Source organism: Aedes albopictus, chromosome 3 (assembly GCF_035046485.1).
Source record: "Aedes albopictus strain Foshan chromosome 3, AalbF5, whole genome shotgun sequence".
NCBI lineage: Eukaryota > Metazoa > Arthropoda > Insecta > Diptera > Culicidae > Aedes > Aedes albopictus.
In genome coordinates this window covers 157,671,468-157,689,400 of record NC_085138.1, presented here as the reverse complement: position 1 = coordinate 157,689,400, position 17,933 = coordinate 157,671,468, and the positions used below count along the sequence as shown (strand labels likewise).

The window sequence follows — 17,933 nt, the reverse complement described above, 5'->3', positions numbered from 1 at the left end:
TCAAATGGCTGAACACTGGAGAGACATTCTGACCCAACCTCGTCCTTGTGACCCAAAGACACGACGCTGTATCAGTGCTGCCTATTTTCGATACAGTCCTTTGGTAGTCGCATGACCAAACCCATAATGACCGTGTAAGTCACCGCTGGATGGACATTGGTAGTTTAGCCCCTACGCCTTACAGCAGCAGCAGCAGCAGCATCATCATCATAATCATCATCGCTTGACTAGCTGCGACGACTTGGGGGGAGCGCATAGAAAGTCACTGGCGAGTAAAAGCTGATTAATTATTTTCCCATTAATTTGTGTGGCTCGTCCGCCACACCACGCCACGAGAGTGATCGCAGTCAGTCAGTTAGTCAGTCAGTGGGCGCCTATGCTGATGATGGCCAGAAAAGAGAAACACATACCGACTATGTAAGTATGCAAACAACGTGGTTACGACGACGACGCCGTTGAGGTTGGTGTGCAAAAAAATCAGAAATTAGACTGACGAGATGGGCGACGGCAGTGAAAGAGGTCTTTCTCTTGCACCAGTACTGAACATTTCACACCACGCTTCTGACTTCATATTGACTGTGCTGGACTTTGATTGAAGCTTGCCACCGGGGAACGTTCCGTCAGGTAGCAGGTCAATTTGCATAAATAATTAGCTATCAAGCAAGTCGCGTTCGATTTGGTGGCATCGTGATGCAAAAAACGACGCGCAGAAACTCGAGCATGCGTGATGTGGTTTCTATTACAATTTGGCTTTTTGGTTGTGGGGTATTGGAAAAGCTTACATAAACATGATTTTCACTGATAGCAACACTATTTTTTTTTTTTTTTTTTAAATTTAATTCAAAAACAGTGTAGTATCAGGTGGACGTGCTCCAATGAGATACTATTTTTTTTTTTTTTTTTTTTTTTTTTTTTATTAAACACTTAAAAACTAAAATTACATTCTTCAGTGTTTGGTTAGTTGGTTAATATGTTAGTAAATCTTCTAATTCTACTAGACATCGATTGTTTAAAGGTTTTCTGTACATGTACAATGCGAATTTGCTGAACAATTCCAAAATTTTGTTTCTTTCTGACCTACACAGTGTGCCCAATTCAGGGAACTGAAAATCGCTGAAATGCATTTGTTGCACCTTGCTCAAATTTATTTCCTGTAATTTCACGAAGCATAAATTCCAGAATGGTCTCGATATTCTGCATTCCGCGAAAATGTGGGGAAGTGTCTCTATTGTTGCGTTACAGTTTCTGCAAATATTGGAAGATACTCTACCGTGCCTGTGAAATGATTCCATATTTGGAATTTTCTCATTGATCAATAAATAGTATATTGATCTTGATTCTGAACTCATTATCTTGGGAGTGAAAAGGTTGCGCCAAATTGTATTCCAGTTTTTGATAGCATACTTGGTAGTAATCTCCGGATTTGGTTTATTTTGAATAAAGTATTCATAAATTATCTTTGAGGAAACATTACTTCTAACTGTAGTGGGTAAGTTTCTAATTTCTTCAGCAAGAAATTTAACAAAATTTAAACTTGTGGGAATACTGTTACAGTTAGTGTTAGGATGAACGAACTGATTGACTATGAAAGAATTGTCATAGTTCGACTTCATAAAAGTACTTATGATGAGAGAATTACATTTAGTTTCAGGATCGAGCAAAGACAGACCTCCGCAATATTTGGGTAAAATTAACTGATTAAAAGCCACTCTTACTCTATGACCCTGCCACAGAAATATTCCAATAAGGCTTTTCAGTTTAGCGCAAAATTTGTTACTAATTTTTATCGTTGATGCAACGTACCAGGCCTTCGATAAGGCAAAGGTGTTGATAAATATTGTTTTTTGAATAATATTCAACTTTCTTGTTTGATTTAATCTAATACACTGTGAAACACTGTTGACTACATTTGTCCAATTATCATCTGTCATCGTCCTAACCGAATTAGAAAAACAAATACCCAATATTTTTATTTTTTCTTCAAATTTAAGCCACGACACAGATGGTAACGACGCGTTACCAAAGCCAATTACTATAGCTTTTGATTTTCTAACATTTAGTTTAGCCCCTGATACTAAACCAAAATTTTCTATGTGCATCTTCACAATTTCCAAGTCATTCAAATTATTCACTATCAAAGACAAATCATCCGCATACACGTTAATCAAATCCAAATTATCCGAGCAAGAATGAATAATTTTCTGCAAAAGCGGTTCTATGTATAAAACAAATAGGTGCATCGATAAAGGATCGCCTTGTCTAACAGAACGTTCGATTTTCACCTCACGGGAAAGTGTACCGTTAATCAGAACTTTTGAAAAAGAAACATCTCGAACCTTCTCTAGAAAACTAACAAACCCAGCATTTAAATTCATCTTACGCAATGTGTTGTACAAAAATCTTGGCTCTACTCTATCAAACGCCTTCTCCATATCAAATGAAACTAATAAAGCTTTCCTTTTCTTGTGCTGGAGTTCAACGATGCGATCTCGGATTGAGCAGGTCGCTTCGAAAATATTTCTTCTTGGATTCGCACACTTCTGATTACTGCTAACCAAAATCGGCATCAAACTATTCAACCTTTGTTTTAAAATCCGCGATACAATTTTATAATCAAAATTTAACAATGTGATTGGACGATATCCATCAATACTGTGGACGGGATTTCCTTTCCTGATAAGCACTACCATCCCATCGCACATCTTCTTTTCAATACTGCCTTGGAGGAAACTATTGATTACAGCTGTTATCTCAGTTTTTATTATATTCCAACAATCCACATAAAATTCCTTTGGGAGTCCATCCATTCCCGGCGATTTTTTAGAAGCACTGTTCTTAATGGCACAAAATACCTCGTCTTCATCTACTTCCTGCATTAGTTCATCATTTTCCAAACATTCATTTGAAATAATTCTTTCCGGTCTGAAATCATCATTCGTCGCAACTACTTCTGATTTGAATAAACGTTCAATTTGATCAACTACATGGGTTTGTATGTTCTCTTGATTTTCCTCCGTCCTGCCATCAATAATTAGTGACTTTATACGCGTCTTGTTTTTCTTTTGATGTTTCTGCTCTAAATGGAAAATAGATAATGGTTCACCGTTGAGGTAAATCTCATTATTTCTTGACAAAAAAGCGCTAAAATCATGCTGCAATTTTAGCATCTTCCCTTTAATACGATTAATCTCTGCTATTTTAGTCGGATCAGTAAGATAGTCATTGTAAGCTCGCTGTAATGCATAATACCAAAATTCCATGTTACTATTGAAATCATTGTACATGTTTCTAGACTTCCATCTTAGGAAAGACACAACTTTAGGCTTCGCGTATTCCACCCACCAAACCACCCAATTTCGATAATATCGTCGCTGCGATACCCAATAACGCCATTTTTGCTTAAATTCTTCCATGTTATTCGTATCTTTGAGAACTAAAGACTTGTAATTCCAAATTCCTCTGCCAAATGGTTTTCCCAGAAAAGGTAATTTACCTTTGCAATATGAACCTTGTGATCTGTAAAAGAAGTAACTTGGTACTTTGCATCAACAACGTTCAATGATAGTGCATGTGAAACGTAAATCCTGTCGATTCTCGATCCGAAACCTCCGCGAATGAAAGAGTATTCCTGGTTATTCCCGAATTTTACTTCCCACGCATCTTTCAACTGTAAAGCTTGTCGCAATCGTTTCAGCATTGGACTGAAATTGTTAGTATTGCTATTACTACTATCTTTGGCTGTTTCAACACAATTGAAATCGCCTCCCAAGATCAAAAATTCATTCGAACCTCTTAGGTAATATGGAACAATTTCATTGAAAAAATATTCTCTATTTGACCGGTTGTTTGAACCAGATGGGGCATAAATGTTACAAATGACGACGTTGTTATTTAATTTGATCTTTATCACTCTGGAATCGATGCTACGTTCAATGTCTGTACATTGGAAATGAGCCTTATAAGCTATAGCAGTTCCCCGTTTTTCATGATTGATATTATATACAATTTCAAAACCGTACAGATCGATGTTTTCACTTTCTACCTCTTGAAACAAAATTACATCTAATTCCATCCGATTAACGAATGTCTTCAACGAGTTAAGCTTGTTTTTGTTTGAAATGTTGTTTACGTTGATCGTGGCAACGTAGTATGATATAATTTGATTATTTGAAGGGTTAGTGGTGTTAGTGTTCATGCTTTCTTACTTCTTTGTGTTCGGGTTTTTATCTTTTCTGCTTTTGATGAATCCGATGCCAATGAGCAGTCACTACGGTATGGCGATTTATCGTCGTCTTCGGACATCAATACATCAAACTGGTTGATGTTGGTGTTGCCAGACGTACCTTCGTTTGCGTTAACCACTTCATCACTACCACCGATGATGTTGGAAACACGAGCTGTTTTGTTGGGAATCGTGAAATCTTCTTCTGGTTTTCCTTGGGGAACGTTTTCAGCCAAGGGTGTGGATTGCTGTTCAGTGGTAGTGATGGTCGATCGTTGAGTCCATTTCTTGTTTAAGGCGTTGAGGTTAACCATGTTCGGTCCAACCCAGTCATCTGATGCGGCTCGTTTCTTTTGAGCCTGACCTTGTCCCTGGAGTACATCCGCATACCCTGACGCACCTCTCTGAAGACGAGTATTGACGCTTCGCTGAGCACTGATGATTTGCACCGCTTCTGCACATTTTGCACCGTAGTGCACCTGTCGACCACAATGTCTACACGTGATTTGCTGGTTTTTGTACGTGACGAGAGTTGAATGGCCAGCCATGAAAATGTAGGATGGAATCGAGGTAACCAACCGAATCCGCAACTTTCTGACTCCACTCGGAATTCCTTTCAACTGCTCTGGTGCCTCCCAAACTTCACTCTTAATCGACAGTACCTCTCCGTATTTCGTCATTTCGCTTTTTATGTATTCGTTATCCATCTGTGGGGGCAGATCATGTAATCTGACCACCGTAGCACCATCATCCATGAGGAGAGGAGCAACGGCCTTGACATTATCATACACCACCTCGTGTTTCCTGTCATGATTCTCAACTATTTCTAGTGCGTACTCCAGACTATCACACTCGACATATGTTACTCCACGCGATCCGTTGAATTGAAACGACTTCACTCGTTGCGATGGGATCTTGATCTTGTTAAAAATTAAATCCGTGATTACCTCGATCTTGGGTTTTTTGGTGGCCTCCGAAAAGTTGACCATGAACGTGTTGATGCGGGATGTCTGTCCTGTGGCTGCCATGTTTGATAGCGTGTTTGTTTGTGTTTGTGTTGTGGTTATATATACGACCCTCTAACGAAGGCGACACTACTAAACTTCACTACCTGCGGAGCTTTGCAAAATAACGTCTGTACGCATCAAAAGCCAAAACGAAACTAAGAAACACATACCGACTATGTAAGTATGCAAACAACGTGGTTACGACGACGACGCCGTTGAGGTTGGTGTGCAAAAAAATCAGAAATTAGACTGACGAGATGGGCGACGGCAGTGAAAGAGGTCTTTCTCTTGCACCAGTACTGAACATTTCACACCACGCTTCTGACTTCATATTGACTGTGCTGGACTTTGATTGAAGCTTGCCACCGGGGAACGTTCCGTCAGGTAGCAGGTCAATTTGCATAAATAATTAGCTATCAAGCAAGTCGCGTTCGATTTGGTGGCATCGTGATGCAAAAAACGACGCGCAGAAACTCGAGCATGCGTGATGTGGTTTCTATTACAATTTGGCTTTTTGGTTGTGGGGTATTGGAAAAGCTTACATAAACATGATTTTCACTGATAGCAACACTAATGAAATCGTCTAATGAAATCGTCTCTCGGATTCATCATTAATCAAAAGGGCGAATATGCACCAATTATCAGAAATAGTTCAAGAAATATTATTTGCTTAAATCCAACATAACCCTTATCATCATACACTCAAAAGATTATTTCATTAATCCTCAACGAATATACTTCGTAAAATCAGTTTTCGTAAATTGAAAACAGTTTGCGTATAATGTACGGTCCATTCGTACCTCCATGCTGAAACAGTACAAATAGAGTGGTACCTATCATGTACGCAATAACGAATCCGACAGACGTCGAACTTGCTCATTCGTAGGTTTTAGCTCCAACTTTGTATAATGAAACAAAATAAACAAATGTCAAACGTTTTCTACTAACCAAGCGTAAAAATAAAATTTTGCTTTGTAGAATGCAACAAAGCTTTGCAGTCATCACTGATGATTGATTGAACCGCAGAGAAAACCAAGATTATTATATAACGGGTGGCCACTAAATAACGGGAATGCTTTTAGCAGCTGATTAAAAACAATAGAAGCGTCCATAGAGTAAACATTTTTTAGACAAAAATATCGTCTATCTATCCACAAAGTCAGCGTATTTTTTATTTTGTGTCAACTTATTCTGTTCTGCAGAAAACGACATTGAAACAGGAAGCACTACCAAAACGCCTTGGACGGCTCTACTGATTGCTCAAAACAACCGTAAAAAAAGTTAATAGTAAACCATTATAAAACTAGAACCCGCCCGGTTTTGAATGAATTCCACATTTCGGCATCCCAAGAAACAGATCCTGAAGGAAATAGAGGAAAACTAGCAAAACCAATAAGCATGATATCATTTCACATAAAAAAATCTTCTTTTGTGACATGGGCTGGATAAATCAATAGAATGCCTTGTTAAATAACAAATATTTACATCAAATCACATTTACACATTGAACAACATGTAAATGGTTCGTTATAAAAAAAATAGCACAAAAAAAGTTCAACAATGTACCGCAGTGCACAAATTACATCGACACGTTTTGGTGATACAGAAAAATAACATTTTTTGGAAATTTCTATAAATGTCATTTACGGGAAAAGGCTACAACCAAAGCAAAAAAAAAAACAAGTCAGTATCCCCATTTTTTCTTATTACTGTTTGAGTGTGTAGATGCTAAAGGTAGCTGAGAAACCATTTATTTTGACCAACGATTTCACAGACGCAGAAAATGCGTGAAAGTAAACTCTGAAAAGTCGTACAAAGCAGTTGCTCCAACATCACTGCAAAAAAATACTGTACAAATTACTACGTTCAACTTTCTTAAATTTTATATTTTCCATGGACGTACATTGTTAAACCTTTATGATAGTTAAATTCAGATTGCCATTTTTAAAGATCATATATTTTTAAGAGCACATTCAAAGCATTCCCGTTATTTAGTGACCACCCGTTATTGTAAGGTTGAGCATGACGTTTAGTTTGTGAAGAAAAGTAGAGGAAGCGAAATTTCGAAGGAATTTGAGGAGGCGGGGGATTTGTTTTCAGAATTTCTCATGGAGAAAAAATAATGGCCGCTCAGCCAGTTTTGACATCTAAGACAACCTTACAATATATAATAACCTTGGAGAAAACAAAGCAACCCTTTTTGATGGATATCAAAGAGTTCCCTGAAGCTCTTTGAATCCCCTCTATTTCTTTTCTTTATAAGACCGAGAACACCAGGCACTTAATCAACTTGTACTTCATTAAAATATACGGTGCGTGTGCGAGAAGAGGAAAGGAAGCATGCTCTCAGTTGGAAGCAAAAGCTAAAGTTATTTTTATGTTGAATCAGAGTGGAAAGCGTTCTGGTTGTTTCCGAATGGTTTTAATAAGCGCCCACAGATAGGTGTCTAGGGTTGTAGGTCATTTCCCAGAATCCCATTCCCCAGAATCCCATTCCCCAGAATAGGACATTTCCCAGAAAGCCGTTCCCCAGAATGACCCATTCCCCAGAATAGGACATTCCCCAGAATCGTTTCTATTTTAATTTTCAAATTGGTTTCGGGACAAAATTTGAGTAACTTTGATACGGTAGGTTGAGCAGTACTAAGCTTGTAGTTGCACTAGTGTTTGGCTACATAATAATTGATTGGTGGCTTGTAATAGTAGCTGCTGACTTCATCTGAGATTATCCCTTCTTTTTGAAATTGGCTGTTCTTTCTAGTTGATTTGTTGGAGAGCTCTTTGGCGGCTAAACTGCTTAACTTTATGTAAGAGATTGTTCCTTCTTATCATCAAAAGCTGTTCTTTCTAGTTGCACTATTATCAAACATGGTTAGAAGGAAAAAGATGACTGACTCTAGCTTTTTTTTTCGTACTCGGCGACACACTGTGCATGATACACTACTGCCATCTGTTGAGTGAGAAGCGCGAAAAACATTATTTTTTGCTGGATTCAGGTTAGTGAGTACCATTTTGACGCTAACTCAAATCACACTAAACATGTCAACACGAAATTGCGTCGAGTAAACCCAATTCACCTTTTTTGTAAATGTCTTAATAATGCAAACAAAGTTATTTCAATGTATCGGATTTATATGGCATGTATAAGTAAAATGAATAGTATGAAATTTTCCATTAATTATTTTTGAGTGCCCATTGGAATAATAACATGTATGGTTGCATCCACCCAAAAAAAATCGAAGGGAATTTGGTCACAAGACTTTTCATATCATATGCTGATTTATCGACCGTATTCTATTAATAACTTGATGATTTTGTGGCTATATCGGTCTCTTTCTACTCATAGTGTAAGGGAGTAGAGATCAAAGTGGATAATGAAATGATAGATATGATAGAATTCGCTAGGTAGCGAACAAGTGTGAAAATTTTTATAGAAGGTGAAATTAGGCAAGTAGGCCATGTATTGAACGAATACATCGAATGCGTGAAACTTCTGCCGTGCGACCTGTGCTTTTAAACAGATCGGCTTGGTTGGTAGTTTTCATACCACCTTACCAAGACTGGCAAAAGTTTCAGGCACCCGACTGCCTAATGTATTGTTCTGTTTTCATCACAAATTCTATCGATCGATAGAATTTGTGATGAAAACAGAACAATACATTAGGCAGTCGGGTGCCTGAAACTTTTGCCAGTCTTGGTAAGGTGGTATGAAAACTACCAACCAAGCCGATCTGTTTAAAAGCACAGGTCGCACGGCAGAAGTTTCACGCATTCGATGTATTCGTTCAATACATGGCCTACTTGCCTAATTTCACCTTCTATAAAAATTTTCACACTTGTTCGCTACCTAGCGAATTCTATCATATCTATCATTTCATTATCCACTTTGATCTCTACTCCCTTACACTATGAGTAGAAAGAGACCGATATAGCCACAAAATCATCAAGTTATTTGGTCACAAGGATAAAATCCAGTGTCTGGCATCCAAAAACCTTCACTAAGGCATTTGACAACTTGATTTACATAAAAGTATCATTTGAAGTAGAACTATTTTTACAAACCTATTCGTGTTATCGTACAATGGAATATGTCGTTCATCTTTTCCTTCTAACCACCTTTGCTGTTATGTAGTATATTGGCAGGCAAACGGCTTATTCTATAAAAGACTCGTCCTTCTTTTTATAATATGCTGTTCTTTCAAACTAAGTTGGAAAGATAACGAAGGCACACTTTCAATTTACATGAGCACAAACTGTAACAAGTAAAAACCTAAACTGCTCTAAACTGTAACTGTAGCGCAGTAGTTTGGCGTATATACAGTTAAACTTTCCATCTATATGTTTTGCTTTTTCTAAAAATTCGCTGTTTTGTCTCCGATAGGTCCAAACAACATATTTGCACCCTAGTGTCCTTTGTGCTAATGAGTTACCATCTTTTCTTTCTCATTTTTCATAACACTGGTATATAAATCAACTTCATGCAAAAATGTGGAACTCTACAAGTTAACGTACTGCTGAAACAGTCATTCCGAGGTGCGTCCAATAGAATGGCTGACTTTTTTCATCTGAAATTTGCCTTCTTTAATCAACAGGCTGTTCTTTTGGGATATTTTGGAATTGAGATTTTCTTTTATTGGATGTTATTCCAAGTTGAATGATAAAATGACTGTCTTTAGTTACCACTATCATAGAAATACAATCTTAAGGTAAGGTTACCGCATTTTTGTTTTTAACTCAATATTCATTACATGAATTTTGGAGATACACTAAAGAAGGTATTATTATATGAAAACCATTTCCTTTTGAAATTTATCTCATTCATCGATTTTTAATTTTCCTCGATGGAAGGGCGATTGACACCACGCTATAGTGTTCTGGTCATCCGCTGGAGTTCGGCCAAATCACCTTGAGCTTTAAAAACAAACAATTCACCAGAATTTCCATGGAACTTACGATTCTCATATTTTTCTGGGGAATGTCCCATTCTGGGGAATAATTTTCTGGGGAATGTCCCATTCTGAGGAATGAATTTCTGGGGATTGGGTCATTCTGGGGAATTCCATTCTGGGGAATGTCGTTCTGGGGAATGGGAACACTAATTCCGATGTAGCCTCTATATTTATTAAGAACATTCTCCAAATACCTTCCGTAAGCGGATGTTCATCTAGTTTTCCTGCACGCCGCCACAATTTACCATATCGCTCTCGGACACGATCCAATCCATGATTCAAATGACACTGAACGGTAGCAAAACGACCAGGAGCCGGCGATCACATCAACCTTAGCCCCGCCGCAATGGAGTGCTGCTGAAACCCTAACGCACGTTCCGCACGCGAACGTGATTGAGAGATTCAAGTCCTGATGTCCGCGCGAGAAAGGAGAAAATCGCGCGTCGGCGGCCTCAACAAATTGCACGCTAGCGGGGTTCAATGAGCCCATAAAAAGCCCATAATGTATGCACGCGAGCAGGCGCCCTCCTGACAACGATGTTATTTCGGCTAGAGGTCCCAATCAGTGCCGGATTTAAAGTTTATGGAGGGATGGGTCGAAATTTTGTAAAACTAGAAAAGCTAAGCTTCGAGAAGACTTTAATGAGTAGTATCCGTGAATTTTCCCAGTTTTTGAAGTACGATCAGGGTAGTCAAAGGTCAAGTGTCCTCTACCCACCCAACAAAGTCCAGGCCTGGACTCAGAGTCTCAAAACACCACAATCCCCAGGAAGAATTCCAATAAGCCGGTGAAATGCAACTCGCCGACATCATTTAGGGCCCCCGTATGAACGCAAGTGATATAATTTGTACTTTTGATTCCGCTCGTGCCCGATTGAATCGATTTTCCGTGATTGCAGGCGCTTTGGCATTTGAATCGTAAAAGTTCAAACCTCTTACTCGGATAAGCTAATTGCCTGCAAATCAGCGAGAATTTAACTGTAATTTGGCTTCCCTTTTGCCGCCAGCCTACACGCACCGGACAAAGTGGAGTGTTTTCGCGACTCTTGCCCAAATCCCGTTCTTTTTGGCAATTACCCCAGAACAAGAACCAGAATCGCACAGGGATCGTGTTTTGTTTGAATAAACCGGGTTGACCAACTGGTGGCGATGGAGGAGTTCACACGCAACGAGCGACAGAACAGAATTAACCAAAAAAAAAAAAAAAAACAAGAATGTCACTCAGGTTGGACGGTGGGTACTTACCTCTTGCGATTGCTGAGCGGAATTTTTAGCAGCCTTTCGCTCCTTCTTCGGTGCTCCTCCTCCTCCTCCCGCAGTTCCTTGTAGAGCTGAAATCTCCTTCCGAAGAAGACCGATATTTCGGTCTTTGGATTTCAGCTCCTCCAGCTGTGAAGTGGGAAGAGATAAAATAGAACGTTTTAGATGGTTGGTTGAAATTACCGTTTCTTTTTTTTAGTTCTGCGTGCAATTACGACACTGCCTCTGAGTGTGTGACGGGATCAGTAGGTTAATTGTACTAACGGGGTTTGGCTGTACGAGATAGATGGACAGAGGAGAATGGAATTCTAACGATGGATATAAAAGCTTTTCGTAGTCAACTTAAGCAGGGAGATCTTGAAATAAATAGACTATTTTTTTATATCTATTAACGAGATTTTTAAAATGGTCTATGATTTTACTTTGTACGTTTTGTTTGGAAATATGATTATACCAGAATTATATATGTAGCAATGCCATGTACAACATTTTTTTAAATCGCCCAGAAATGATAGTTCTAAAAGAAATTCTTTGATGGGTATCCCAAAGAACCTCTGAATTTTCTAGCAGAATAACTGCAAAATATTGGTAAGTGCTTCCTTGTGATAGTCAAGAATCATTATCAAAAAAAAAAAATCTGGTAGAATTTGCCATGGAATTCCAGCAGAAGTGTTTGAACCCCTAGAGAAAATAGATATCACATAATAAGAAAGGGTCCATACTGCTGAAGGGCTGAAGCGTAAACGCGGGTGTATCCATTAAAACCATACTGAGGGTGATTTCTAGTCGGTCATAATAAACTTCCTTGACTTTCTTGGGCATCGAGTCGCGTTCATCAAACATGCACAAATCCAAATGGTCATTGAGCAGTTACAATATCTTTAAAAGTTCTGATTAAACTCCTAGCTGAGATTAAAACGTTATCCTAGTTTCGACGTTACACCAAAAAGAAAAAGAAGACAAAGGTCGAAGCCAGCTTTTTTCTACACAAATCAGCATGGTCCTGGTAGCGGTGGCCAATTTCTGGAGGATAGAGGATTTGTTTTACTCGTGCATTGTTTCTTTTGTTTGTTTGTTTTTCTTTTTTGTTAATGCACATCTACAAAACTATCGTAACAAATCATAGCTGAACTTTTTTGGAAATTACGAACTCATATGAGGACTAATTGGTATTTTTTGAGTAAACAATCATCCAATTTGTCTATACTTATTAGCAATCTTGGAATAGTCTTGATCTTGAAGATTTTTTTGGATGTAATTCCACTGAACTTTCAAATGATTGAATTCTTGGGAAAATCCTGAAATTCACCTGAAGGAATTTCTAGACGAATAGATGGAATATATTCAAAAGACATGTCTGGAGGAATTTAAGAACGACTTCCTAGAGGAATTCGTGGCGCATTTTCTAGAGATATTTCGGGAGAAACCCCTGGGAGAAACCCAAAGGAGTCTTCTCTGGGTGGATTTCGGAAGAATTTCTTTGAGAAAACTTTGACTGTAAAAGAATACCAGGATATATTCCTGAAAGAATCGCATTAAGAATTTCTGAAGAAGCTCCTTTGCAGGAGCTGCAGGGGGTATTCTCGAAGAAATTTAGTGCAAATTAACTCCATAAAGATTTCTCAGAGATAAATGTAAAAGAATTCCTGGATGGCTCCTTGGAGGATATCCTAACTCCTGTAACCTTCTAAAATTATCTTAAAGAATTCCAATACAAATCTCGGGGGGGGGGGGGGGAGGGGGGGGGAATTCCTCTAGAAATCCTACAAGTAATTCAAATAATCCTCAGGTAATTCTGGAAAAGATGATGAAGTTATTTCTGAAATTTCTGACCGAGCTCCTGAATAAATTTTTGAAAAGATCCCTAGAGGAATTTTAAAAGGAATCACTACAGGAATTCATGGAGCAATCCCTGAAAAAACTTCCGGAGAAATCTCTAAAGGAATTTCTGTAGAAATCCCTAGCAGAATTCCTGCAGGTATGACTAGATTAAACCCTGTAGTAATTCCTTACGAAATATCAGAGAGTATACCAGAAGGAATCTCTGGATAAATTCCTAGAGAGATCCTTACAGCAATTATGGATGGAATCCCTGAAGACATTTCTGAAGAAATCGCTAGAGGCATCCCGGGAGGAACTCCTAGACAAATTTATGGAGGATCCTTGGAAGAATTACAGGACAAATCCCTAGAAGCATTCTTAGAGAAACCCCAGGAAGAATTCCCTAAAATTCCTGGATAAATTACTGAAGGAAACCCTGGAAGAATACCCGGAGAAAACCCTGGAGGACTTCCTAGCGGAATTCCTTGATCAATTTCTGGAGAAATTTTTGGAGGAATTCCTGAAGAAATACTTGAGGTAATTCATGGAGGAATACTTTGTGAAATTTAAGGAGGAGTACCTGAAGAAATGCCTGGATGGAATCCTGGAAGAATGCCTGCAGGAATTACTTGAATAATTCCTGGATAAATTCCGGGAGGGGAATTCCTGGAGGAATCCTTGAAGGTATTCCTGGAAGGGTCGCTAAATGAATTCCTGAAGAAATCCCTAGAGAAATTACTACAGGTATGTCCGGAGCAAACCCTATAAGAATCACTGGAGGAATTTAAGAAAGTATACCTTGAGAAATCCTTGGATGAATGCCTAGAGGAATCATTAGAACAATTACCGATGGAATCCCTAGAGAAATTTCTGAAGAAATCGCTAGAGAAATCCCGGGAGGAATTCCTAGAAAAATGTTTGCAGGATTCCATGAAGGAATTTCTGAACGAATTCCTGGAGGAATCCTTAGAACAATTCTTGGGTAAATCCCTGGAAGAATTCCTGGAGAAATCCCTGAAGCAATTTCTAGCGGAATATCTGAAGTAAATCCTGGAAGAACTTCTGGACAAATTACTGGCGGAGTACCTAGGGAAATTCCTGGGAAAAATTCCTGGAGGAATTTTTTAAAGTATACCTAGAGGAATTCCTCGAAAAAATGCTAGAAGAATTCTTGGAGGAATTTCTGAAGGAATAACTGAAGGATTCCCTGGAGGCATCCCTGGCAAAATTCCTTGTAGAATATCTAGAGGAGTTCTGGAAGGGATCTCTGGAAGAATATCCGATACAATCCCTAGATGAATTCCTAGAGAAATCTCTGGATGAATCCGTGGAGGAATTCCTGCAGGAATATCTGGATGAAACCCGAGAGAAATTCAAGGAGAAATTCCTGGAGGGTTCCCTGCAGAAGTTATTTATTTATTTATTTTTAACTTTCAATTTTATTAAAGGGAAAAGTCCCTTTGAGTGATTTCCAAGTCATCTCAAGCCAGCCTCCCCCCCTGGGCCCCCTCTAGAAAAAAATCTTAGCTACGCTAATGACGATTCCCCGGAGAAAAGTATGTTCTTTGAATGAATTTTTTATTGAATTCGTGGGAGAATTTTTGAAGAAATATCAGAGGAGTTCCGGAAGAAATATTCAAAGGAATTCTTGAAAAAATGTCTGAAGCACTCCAAGGAATATTCTCGAAATAATTGATGAAGATTTTTTGCAAAAATTTCTAGAGAAACACATGAATGATTCCCATCAAAGAAGAATCAAATGGGTAAACCTATCCAAGTATGCCTTGAGAAATTTAAAAACAAACTTGTGTAATAAATTCTAGATAATATTTTTAGAGAAACTGGTGAATGTGATTCTGAAAAAGTCAATTGAGGAGAATTTGCTGCAGGTATCTCAAGGAAACCCTTGAGGAATTTATGAGAAAATACGGTGAGGAACACGACGAAGAATTTCTGAAAGAATATCTGTATGAATTTCTCTAAGAATTCCTTGTAGACCACTGAAAAATTCAAATCGAAATTGAATTTATGAAGAAATCTCTAAACATTCTTTCGAAATTGTCCATTGGAAGCGATGGACATATTCACAAAGGTATTTCTGAACAAAAACCTTAAGGAATTTTTGAAGAATTCTTGCAGAAATACCTGAAGCAACCCATATGAAAGATTTTTAATCCTTCTAGAAATTTCTAAAGGTATCCATAGGGAAAATTTGCGAATAAATCAGTGGAAGATTTTCTGAACAAATCTCTGGAGGAAATTCTCAAGGAATCAATCGAAGGTTTCTTGATAAAGTTAAACCATCTTGAATATTCTTGTCATTATTTTTGGACTTTGGAAATCGTCATCATACCAAATATACCCATGTTGAATAGTTTTAGAGCCTAAAACTCCTTTGTGGGCCGCCATATTAGATTTTCTCCCACCATCTTTGGACTACGTGCATGATTCCCATAAAAAATGTACCCATACAGAGTTGGACAAACAATAAGACAACCGGCCATTTTTCATACAAAATAGCTTCTGGAAGTCCAAAACAGCTGATTCAGCAGGTAAGACTTGACATTTTTCGGATTTTATGTGTTTCATATAAGTGTGGACCACCCCAACGTATGTGTATACACTGTTATTCTTGCAAATAAAAAAGTTTGACCACATCAATATGGTTCATTCGAAAGAGGGCCTTATTATTAGGAGCAACTTTGTAAAAGACAATATTCGTCTAAAAAAACGTATGAAGACGCAGAATGTCTCTTCCATCGTAAATCTGGATCCTGGACCACTGTACATTGTGTCATGGCTCAAGATCATGGCCACAGTTTAATGGGTTATGGTGCATACAAGGGGGCCCATATAGCCGAGGCGGTAAACGCACGGGTATTCAGCATGACCATGCTGAGGGTGACGGGTTCGATTCCCGGTCAGTCCAGGATCTTTTCGTAAAGGAAATTTCCTTGACTTCCTTGGGCATAGAGTAATCTTCGTGCCTGCCACACGATATACGCATGCAAAATGGTCATTGGCAGAGGAAGCTCTCAGTTAAAAACTGTGGAAGTGCTCATTGAACACTAAGCTGAGAAGCAGGCTTTGTCCCAGTGAGGACGTTACGCCAAGAAGAGGAGAGGAGGTGCATACAAGTACTTCCATGGCCAACATATTTTTTTCGCACGTAAAGCCTGTATCGGCAATAATCGGGACACAGAAGCACAGCTGTAGCTCTGTAATGAATCGGTAAAATTGCCCAAATAATTGACAGAGAATTCTTTGGTGCATGTTTATTATGTGTGCCAAATTTTATAAAAATCGATGCATTACTTTCAACTATGGATGAAAAACAAACAGACATGGTTTTAAGCATTTTGTACAATCATGACCAATTTTAATTCGCATAATAGATGGTTCTTTTGCGTTACAGTTCTTAGTCCTGTGATGATAATTATGAAATCTCGTTAGCAGTTATGATACTTATGGAGACACTTTCTTGCAAAATTTTATCAACTTTGATTAATTGGTTTGCAAGATACTGGTGTTGATAGGGGTGAATTTTAGTGAAAATTTTTCGTGTTTTAATGTGCAATATTTGCCTATTCATAACTTTTGAATTTCTAAGCCAATTTCCATGAAATTTTCACAGAAGGTAGGTAGTTGTTTATGTGTATATTATGCCTGCAAAATTTGATAATTATTGGTACAGTACTTTCAAAAGTACAATCGAAACAATAAAGGGTGATGACTAATTGCTGTCTGTGGGGCTAAAATCACGTTCAGTCCCAATACATGTTTCGACTATAAAATCGATTTTTTTTTTGAAATTTTGCCTGTGCAACAAATGTAGATTGAGAGATTTGTGTTCAAAATTTCAGCTTTTTCCTTTGCCAAAGTCAAAAGTTACAGCGCTGACAAGCAAAACTAGGGGCTGTACAAAATTCAATGGCGCACACTCTACCCTTTCATTGCTACAACAAAAAGTACTGCACCGATTCATATGAAATTGTGCAGGTGAAATGAACACATCTGAAGATGTTATTTGGTCACATTTGAGCAATTTTAATGTATCTATTGCAGAGTTACAGCTGTATTTCTGTGTCCCGATTATTGCGAATACAGGCTTTATTGTTCTTGTCAGTTTAGGCCGAGATGTCAGTTCAAGTCTCCGAAATATAACAAACATGACCACCATCGAAGCTTCTGAGGTATTTCTAGCCGGAAGAGCGTTATTTATGAATGGCGGGACTCGATCCTATCAAAGCTTGTCTCGTTTGGCGCATGATGCTGTTGCTGCTGCTCAAAATCTTTGTTGGGATGAGTCACTCCTTCCCTAAATGTTTGGCGCTTTCAGATCGCTCACGAAAATCTTGTTTTACTGGTGTATTGTTTCGTTTTATTTTCATCCATTCAAAGCTATCCCCGGAATTCACGTTCCGATTTATGACGGTTGATGGAAACCATGTTATTACCCAAGTAACACAGAAAACATCTTTGAAAATTGAATCTGAAAAAGATGTTGTAGTATAGTACTATATCTGTATCTGTACACATCTTGTGTTGAAATCATGTTTTAACTATGTTTGGCAATAACAAGTTACTGAAAAATCATATCATCTTCACTACAAGCCAGAATAACGTAAATTGAACGTCGATTACACAAGATTTTTGAACCATCATCTTCCTACA

At 38.3% G+C, this 17,933-nt stretch overlaps 2 protein-coding genes across 3 annotated transcripts in view; one reads left to right on the top strand and one right to left on the bottom strand.

Annotated features, from left to right (window-relative positions):
* LOC109422692 (putative leucine-rich repeat-containing protein DDB_G0290503) overlaps positions 1-17,933 on the bottom strand; it is a 673,760-nt gene that overhangs the window by 501,359 nt on the left and 154,468 nt on the right. For both annotated transcript variants that reach the window (XR_009999366.1, XM_062860463.1), the window contains exon 5: positions 11,424-11,567. Coding sequence is in view for 1 of the 2 variants with exons in the window: in XM_062860463.1 (XP_062716447.1) it covers positions 11,424-11,567 (144 nt within the window). In the remaining variant the exon portion in view is untranslated. The remainder of the gene's footprint in view (positions 1-11,423; positions 11,568-17,933) is intronic.
* Positions 1-17,933, top strand: part of LOC134291957 (uncharacterized) — a 242,085-nt gene that overhangs the window by 212,307 nt on the left and 11,845 nt on the right. The gene's annotated exons all lie outside the window — the stretch shown is intronic.